Consider the following 9340-nt stretch of genomic DNA (forward strand, 5'->3'; position numbering starts at 1 on the left):
TGGGGCAGCAAAGGGGACTGAGAAGAGCACCAGAGTAGCAGAGATCCTGGCAGAAAAGCAAGGGGAAGTGACCCATGGAAATTGAAGGCAACTGGGGGAGGAGGAGAAGGAGGGGGGCGGGAATGGCCAGTGGTGGTGAGACACAGGAGGCAGAAGGGAAAGTGGGACAGGGAAGTGAATCCTGGATCCTCTATACTTGACCTTGGCTGTAGGAAGAGTGTTGCAGAAGAAACTGGATTGCAGGGATTGAAGAAAGAAGAACTGAGGAAGTGAGGGTTGGAGAAGAGATGGCTAAGTAGTTTGCCTGTGAAAAAAGGTTGTGCTGTGGGACAGGAGTCCTTAGAAAATCTGAGAGAAGGGGCTAGGAAGGTGGCTTAGTGGTAGAGCGCTTGTCTTGCATGCATGAGGCCCTGGGTTCGATTCCTCAGCACCACATAAGCAAAAAGAAAAAAGCCGGAAGTGGTGCTGTGGCTCAAGTGGTAGAGCGCTAGCCCTGAGCTGAAGAGCTGAGGGACAGCACCCAGGCCCAGAGTTCAGGCCCCACGACTGGACCCCCCCCAAAAAAAAGAAAAAGAAAATCTGAGAGAATATGAGAGCAGAAATTGGTCTAGATGATATAGAAGCACTGGGCAACACTTACCTGTCTGCTCTGGAAAAAAGAAGATCCTTTTCCCCACAGCTATTATTTTTGAGTGACTTAGAATATGTTTACCATATTTTAAGGAATAGAGTGATGATGAACAGATCTGCTGTTTTGGCATGGAGCATTGAAACGTTTTTGCAGGCCTATCTATTTCAGCCTGTCAGTTAGCAAGTAGCAATTGTCATGCCCAAGGCATTTATACACCTATGTATCAATGCAAACTAAAACTTAAAGGGTTTAAGTAACTCACCCACAATCACACAATTGGGGCTTGGCCCAGATTACAGGCCCATCAAAGTAGAGGGGAGACCCCTCCCTTCTGCACTGGACACTTAGGGATGAGCTTCTGTGTGCTGCACAGTCCAGTACACCAGTGCTTCTGCACCCAGGTGCTCAAAATGGAAATTAGTAATCAATTTGTTGTATGATGAAAAAAATTATTCCAAGATTTAAAGAATAAATTATTCTTCTGAGTGTGTGTTCATAAAGGTGATTAAAATTGAAATGGTGTGTGGAGCTGGAGTCTGGAGGACATTTTTGGCTTTGAATCATGATCTTCTAGACTCAATCTTGTTGAATAGCTAGGATTACAAATGTAAACCAATGGTGCCCAGCGCGAATACTCTCTTCTCAGTTTTTCCCATTCTGTAGGGTCCAGACTACAAGCATGAGAGGTTCACACCTGGCTAGGGGTGGTTCTATGATGAGTATTGGGAGCTAGAGATTGGATACCAATCCAATCGCAAGTAGTGCAGTGCTGAGTAGAAAGGAAGTGAGTGTGGCTACTATAGATAAGTAGTGGAACAGTGACAATGGCAGGGAGAAGAGGGAATATGTTGGGAAGATGACAATGCAGCTTAGTGATAACAAAGCCATAAGTGAAATGATTGGCAATTTCTTGTGTTGACCAACTGAAAACCTATCTATATGCCCCAATACATTCAAATATATATGTATATATACATATCCACACAAATATGCACACTAATATATATATTAATGAAAATTCTAATATTAAAATTTTCAGTACATCTGTATCTATATATTCAAGAGAACTGCAAATCAAAGTCTTGAAAACCAGTTAAGAATACATTCAATAAAACCAGCAGAGTCTCCACACACAGTGTATGCATTCATTGTGCTCTTGTTTTAGGACATGAGAAGGTGAAGTGTGATGAGGATACAACAAATCTAAACATTTCAAAAAAGGTAGAGGACATTTTGATAAAGTTTAGCACTCTATCAGTTTGAACCACAGAGCCACTTCGAGATTTCTGGTGGTTAACTGGAGATAAGAGTCTCACTGATATCCCTGTCAGGGCTGACTTCAGACTGTGATCCTCAGATCTCAGACTCCTCAATAGCTAGGATTACAGGTGTGAGCCACTGGGGTCCTGCTGTTGTTACTGATGATCAGCTTTCTGTCACTGTGACCAACTACCTCACACAAACAAATGACTAGGAGGAAAGATTCTTTGCAGAAGAGAGATTTCAATCCAGGGTCTGTTAGTTCCATTGCTTTTGGGCCTGTGGTGGGGGATGTGGTGGAGGAAACTGCTCACTACATAGCAGCTAGGAAGGAAAGAGAAAATGTCCTCTCCATCCTTCTATCTCATTTCCTGTTTATCAAAACCAATGCCCTCACCATACACTTCCTCTGGCTCACATCCTCCTACCCTTCCCTGTCAAACCTCAAATGTGACTCCCCACAGTCCTTCCTTGCCTCCCAATTCCATGTTGGTTCTTCTTGCTATTCTGGTCATAGAACTCCATACTCTGACGCTTGCATTTCCTGGATAATTTCTGGAGTGTTGGCTCTTGTGCCTTACTTTCACTCATTTAAGCTCAAGGGCAAATGTTGAGTTTTCCCTGTTTGAATTCCCAAGGGCAGCCCAGGCCTACCCCAGGATATATGCTAAGGAGATTTTCACAGAATGTTCCAGATAGGGCTTGTGAAGAAAGGGATGAAGCGCTGTGGGCACCAGAGGTGGAAGGAGTGGATGGAGGCTCCCAGCCGGAGTAGGGCAGGGGCTGTGAGGGCCAAGTCCTTACCCAGCTCCTGCTTGATGGTCCTCAGCACAGCACCCAAGTGGAGGGGTGTGTATGGTGCCATGTGATGTAATGTCACAGGGGTCCCTTGCCCTCTGGGCTTGTTTTGCCTCTGGGTTAGGAAAGGTGAATGGGTGGGGTGCTGGTGTTTGGGGAAGTGATTACATCATGGATCTTGCTTTCCATATCTTCTGGTTCTGTAATGACCTCAGAGTGAGAAAATCCATGGAGGCATGGTTAAAGGTGACAAAAGAGTTTAATTTACAATAGAAAGGGGGCCTGTGACTACCTTGTCCTGGGCTAGCTACCCAGAACCAAGAGCAGCCTCAACCTCCAGGCCGCCAAACTTCCAAAGGGCAGTCTCTACCTTTATTAGAGGTTCTGCAAACCTCCAATTAGTTGGTCTGCCAATCTCCAAACCTCCAGACCTCCGAAGGGGCGGGCTTTTCCTTTTCCTTCCTTCCTCCTTCTCTGCAGGCCTCGTGCCTCCCCACAGGCCTCTCTGCAGGCCTCTCCGGAAGCCTCCAGACTTTCCACAGGCCCTGCCCACTCTGCACTGGGAGGTGCCTCTTGCTGTCTCTCCACCATCTCTCTCTCCACCCCATAACTCAGAATACACAGCCTATATTATAGGGTGACCCTCCCCCACTCCACTGGCTCCAACTGCCCACTGACACCCTGCCCAAAGCTGCCCACTGCCCAACTGCTCCTTGACACCCCTTGCCCTCCAGCAGCCCGGCCCTGGGGCAATGACATCAGCACAGTGCTGGCCAAACTGTCGGCTGGTCCTCACATTCCCTGCTGGTTTTCATGTCCAATCAAATAATTGATATTTACATCCTTTGTTTGGGCCAATCCTAAACTCCCTTCTTCCCCCATTTAACAGGCTTAAAGCGCAGCAACTTCAACAGATAATAACAAGCCACCTGTACAAAGGAATGGGCAGAAAAGCTCTCCCCATGGGAAGTCTTAGTAATGCATTAAGAACAAGGAAGGGCAAGCATAGCAAAGCATCATATCCCTGTTAGAAACGTTAACACTTAGTAAGCCTTATGTTTAGGACATCCTCTGGTATCTGAACAGACCATCTTGCATCTATCTCTGGATATTGTTCCACTGCCTGTTTCACTTGAGAGTGATGGTTCCAATGCTGTTTTCCTGCAACTTTAATAGCGACAATGTAGTTAGCACTACTGAGTAAGGTCCTTGCCACCCGGGATCCAGTTCAGGAGCATGATGCCTTTTCCCCCACACCAGCTGGCCAGGTGAGAAAGTGGGTGGAGTTTTTCTCAGGAGGTTGATGAGCTTTAGCTACCAAAGGATAGGCACCCAAAAGAACATGTTGCAAAGCCTGCAGAGACTGTACAAGATTGTGGTTAGACATTTCTGTTAATATAGCTTCCCCCAGTTTAGGAACTAAAGGGGGCAGTCTTTCATAAACTATTTTGAAAGGGGGTGGGTAAGAGGTGCATCTTGCTTGGAGGAGAGCAAAGCGGAGGAGGTTTACCCAGTCATGGCCCATTCTCTGTAATTACTTTCGTTGAAGTTTCCTTGAAGGACCAATTTCCACCTGTCCTGAACTCTGAGGTCTATAAATACAATGTAACTTCCAACTTATTCTTAGGGCTTTAGCTAATAATTGAGTGACTTGGGCTATGAAGGCAGGGCCATTGTCGAACTCCACTACTAAGGGTGAGCTGAATTGAGGAATTATTTCATGGAGTCATTTTCAGCTGTTACCTGAATCATTTCGGTTTTTGTTGGGAATGCCTCAGCCCAGCCTGGAAAAGTGTCCACTAGTACTAACAGTTACCAATACCCATACTTTCCAGGCTTTACCTCCATGAAGTCCACTTCCCAAAAGTCACCCTGAGGTTCCTCTTATGCACCCTCTCCACATGTTCTGACTCTCCAGCATTTACCTGTTGACAACTTTCTACATTCATTTCATAGGCTTGGCAGACTGAGGCCCCACTGGTTTTCAAGACAGTTTTAGGCAGTGCCTGGGGTAAGTTACCAGATATAAGCAGACATAGAAGGCTTGAGCCTGTAAGCACTCTTCACAAGTGCAGTCTCTACATTTGCATACATTACCACTGATTTTCTTGCTTCTTCCTTTCATCTTAATGACTAGTAGCAGTAGAGGCCCCACTGGTTTTGGGGCAGCCTCCCAAGCTACCTGATAGGCTCAGTTGTTTCCCTGAACCTCAGTGGTCTCTAATTTCTTTAACATCTGTTTAGTGTTTTGAACCTCAGTCTGGAGCTTGGAGACTTCTTCTGTCTTATTTTGGCTTTCTTCTTCCTCCTTTTCTCTCCCGCTTGCTTCCATGATCCAACCTCCTTCTCAAAGGCCTCCTTAACCAGCAAGTGTTCTACCAGGGCCACAGAAGAGTTGCTTTGATTGTCCAACTGCTGCTGCAGCCTGCTCCCAGCCTGCTGCTCCTTCTCACAGCTCCTTTGCTTGCTCTTCAGCTCCTCCTTTAAGTTCTCCACAGTGCCATTGAGAGACTTTTTCAGCACCTCCACCTGTTCCATTGGGACATGTTGCTTCTGAATTAGACTTTGTGTGGCGAGGATCTTGGCAGTCTGTTTGACCTTTTTCCTCTAATAGCTTCTCTTCCTCATTCTTCACTTCAGTGTGTTTGTTGACAGATCTTTCAACTGTTTGTTTCCTCTTCTGTTTTTCTGCCTACTGCTCTTTCCATTTCTTGGGCATTCCCTATCAGAGAATTCGTGTCCTTTAATTCTTCCTGATGAGTGACAATCTCCTTCTTGAGCCTGTTGCTTTCCTGCTCACTTTTCTTGGCCTCTTCTATGCAAATATGGAGACTGCACTTGCAAAAAGTGGTTCCAGGCTCAAGCCTTCCATGTCTGCTTATATCTGGTTATTTGTCACCTGGTAAATTGCCCCGGGGCCACTGCCTAAAACTGTCTTGAAAACCAGTGTGGCCTCAGCCTGCCAAGCCTATGTAATGTATGTAGAAAGTTGCCAACAGGTAAATGCTGGAAAGACAGAACATGTGGAGCAGGCGTGTAAGAGAGGAAGCTCACCTGGTGAATTTTGGGAAGTGGACTTCATGGAGGGAAAGCCTGCTCACTTTTCTTGGCCTCTGCTTTTCTGACATGGCACTTCTGTGTCTGCTCCACTATCTGCTCCTTTAGTTCTCTCTTACTTGCTTTGAATTTCTGCCTACACTCTTCAAAAGCTGATAATTGGCATGCACTCCAGCCTAATACATTCTTCTATCATGTCCAGCTCCTTCCTCCAGGTCATGATCTCCACGTGCAGCATCAGGATCTCCTCCTGCCTTGCTTATATTCAGCCAGGATGGCAGCGTTGGTGTCCTGTGGCTCTTTCAGCTTCTGACCCGTGCCCCCAGCTTGGCCTCGTGCTCACCCCGGATGATGTACTTGGCTTTCATTTCATTCTCAGAGTTTCCACGTTCCTTTTGAGGATTTTGTTCTCATCTTTGGCTTTTACAATTCCTGGATATGTCTTCAAGTCTTTTCTTCATATCCAATAATTTTCTCTTGGTTCTCTCCAGTATGCTGTTGAATTTGCTTTTAGCCTCTTTGTGGTTTTGACTGGCATGTACTGGAGGTTCAGGGTCTTCTTCAAGCCAGTGTTTTCAGACAGGAGTGTGTGAATTATTTCTTGGTCCTCACCATATTTTTTGTTAAGTTCAGAGAGCAGATTTCTTTTTTGGTTGTGGGGCTTGAACTCTGGGCCTGGCACTGTCCCCTGAGCTCCTCAGTTCAAGGCAAGCGCACTACCACTGGAGTCATGACACTACCTCTGGTTTTCTGGTGTTTAGAGGTAAGAGTCTGATGAACGTTCCTTCCCAGGCTGGCTTTGAACTGCGATCCTCAGATCTCAGCCTCCTGAGTAACTAGGGTTACAGGTATGAGCCACCAGTGCCTGGCCAGAGATTTTTAAGTTCATCAAGGTTAGATTTCAGAGCCCCAAGCTCTTTTCCATGTTTCTCAGGAGACATGGACAATGTTTTCTGGCAGATAACTCCCTTACTTAACCTCTCATTTTCCATTTTTGGATGATCCCTTTCCAATCTCTGTTATGCTTGCAATAAACACACTGGTCTCATCCTACAGGTTCACTATTGGCATTTAGAAACAAGTCATACCATTGCCAAGGGTTTCTTTATCCCTGTCCTGGTGCTGCTACTCTATCTCTTATCAAACACCCACTGGGCAACCACAACCACCTCAGATAGCACCATTCCCTCAAAACGGTCTAACCTTTCAAGCTTTTTTTTATAATATCTGGGGCTGACTGGGTAACCAAGGCCATATTTAGGGCTCTCTGATTCTCTGGGGCCTCAGGACCTGTAGGCATACAAGTCCTATAGGCTGCCAAGAGACATTCCAGAAAAGCAGTGAGGGAATCTCTGGGAGCTGTATTGTCTCACTCACCTTAGTTGGCTTCCTAGCTGCTGCCCATATCCCTGCCAACAGAGTCTGCAATAATTTGTAAGTGCCTCCTTACCTTGATCGCTGTTGGATTCCCAGCTTGAGTGAGTCTGGAAAAAGACTCGGTCCAAATGGACTGGGTCATCAGTGGGAAAACGATCTGGTCCAAGGCACTGTGCCAGATTTGCTCCCTTCCCTCCAAAGTGAACAGCACCTGTAAAAGTTGCTGGCAATCATCGCAGGTGGGCTTGTGTGTGACAAACACTGTTTTGTTGTTCCCAGTTATACAGGTCACTAGTTGTAAAGGGAACATACCCTAGAAACAGGGCCTGCCCACAGTCTCCCCATGCTCCTGTCTCAGGGGTAGTAAGGGGACTGCACCACCTTTACTACCTCAGGCTGGAACAAGGAGCCACTTCTGGCATGGGGTGGGGGTGGGGACTTCACATCACAGGTGCTAATGGCACAGAGCAGGAGGGAGAGTGCACCAGTGGGTCTTCCTCTGGGGCCTGTAACACTGGACAGAAGATTTTTCAGTTACAGTTTCACCTACAAGAACCTTAGGACATTGTTTCCCCAACCTGGAAAAAAAGGAGTAAGTAGAGGTATATACAGGATACAGATAGAACTACTAAAAAACAAACACAGACAAGTAGCCTCACACACTTAATCCACATGTCCCACATGGCCCAGATGACCTCCCAAGGAAGTCTCAGATGACCTCTTGACTTCCTCCAGGAGGTGTGGCGCAACACCTCATCCTGGCCTTGGACTTGGGAAGTAGTGCTGTGTCCAGCCTTCAGTGAGTCTGTCCAGATGCAGTCCTGCCCGACTTCCCCCTGCAGAGTTTCCTAATGACTCCTTGTTGGTCCTTGGGAAACAGCTGCTGGAGGGAGGCTCTCTCCCCTGAGGGCTGAGGCGCTCACCTATGAGGGGTTTCCTGGGGGCCAAGGCCCGATGCCATGTAGATGGATTATCTTGCTGTGGCCTCCAACTGTACTGACCTGGGAGTGAGACAATCCTCAGAAGCAGGGTTATAGGTAACAAAAGAATTTTATTTATACTAGAAAGGGGTCTGTGACTACCTTGTCATGGTCTAGCTACCCAGAGCCAAGAGCAGCCTTCACCTCCAAACCTCCAAAGAACAGCCTTGACCTTTATTAGTCGGTCTGCAAACCTCCTATTAGTCGGTCTGCAAACCTCCCTTTAGTCAGTCTGCAAACCTCCCATTAGTCAGTCTGCAAACCTCCAAACCTCCAGACTTCCAAACCTCCATTGGGGAAGGCCTTTCCCTTTCCTTCCTTCCTCCCTCTCTGCTGGCCTCTCCACTCTCCCCAGGCCTCTCTGCAAACAGCAGGCCTCTCCAGAGGGCTCAGGACTTTCCACAGTCTGTTCCCACTCTGTTCCCAAAGGTGCCTCTTGCTGTCTCTCTCCTGTTTCTCTTCCATCCCCCCACTCCCCCCTTCCCCCTCCAGAGGGAGACCTTTGGCCTTGCTGGAATGGCAGAACTAAGGCTGCTTTACTCTGGGCCAAGAATAAGAACCCTGGGAGGGAAAGCTAGTGCTTCTGATCCTCTCCCTGTGGGGAAGGGAGGTTGTAGATTCTGAATAAAAGGTAGAGAGGGGAGGACTGTCCCACGTTTTGTGGGGAATGGGTGGAGATTTCCCGGGTCTGCTGCCTGCTTTGTTCTTGGTGGAGGTGGAGATGTCAGGTGTCTGGCTCCGGAAGTGTGCGGGGACCCGCCCCGCCCCGCCCCCCCTTCCCGCACACAGGCGGCTCTGCTGCAGTGGGGCGTCCTCGTCCTCGTCCTCGGGGGTCACAGTCGCCTCTGTCTTGTGTCCAATCTTCTCGGGGTCCTGGAGGGAGCTGATCCTTCAGAGCCTGGGGTCAGAGGTCACCGCGGCCCTGACAGTAACCGCTCCTGTCCCCACAGTGCCGTTCCTGGAACAAGTCAGACACGAATGTCACTTCCTCAACGGGACGCAGCGGGTGCGCTACGTGCTGAGATACTTCTACAACGGGGAGGAGTACGCGCGCTTCGACAGCGAGGTCGGGGAGTACCGCGCGGTGACCGAGCTGGGGCGGCCCGACGCCGAGTACTGGAACAGCCAGCAAGACAAGCTGGAGTACAGGCGGGGGATGGTGGACACCTACTGCAGACACAACTACGGGGTCGTGGACGGCTTCACGGTGCAGCGCCAAGGTGAGCGGGGCGGCGCC

General features: G+C 48.2%; 1 protein-coding gene across 1 annotated transcript in view; it reads left to right on the top strand.

Moving 5' to 3' along the window:
* Positions 1-9340, top strand: part of LOC106001844 (H-2 class II histocompatibility antigen, E-S beta chain-like) — a gene marked incomplete at its 5' end in the record, with an annotated part of 29735 nt that overhangs the window by 16119 nt on the left and 4276 nt on the right. The window contains one exon of the mRNA XM_013036806.1: positions 9054-9323. Coding sequence (XP_012892260.1) covers positions 9054-9323 — 270 coding nt within the window. The remainder of the gene's footprint in view (positions 1-9053; positions 9324-9340) is intronic.

Source organism: Dipodomys ordii, unplaced genomic scaffold (assembly GCF_000151885.1).
Source record: "Dipodomys ordii isolate 6190 unplaced genomic scaffold, Dord_2.0 Scaffold483, whole genome shotgun sequence".
Lineage (NCBI taxonomy): Eukaryota > Metazoa > Chordata > Mammalia > Rodentia > Heteromyidae > Dipodomys > Dipodomys ordii.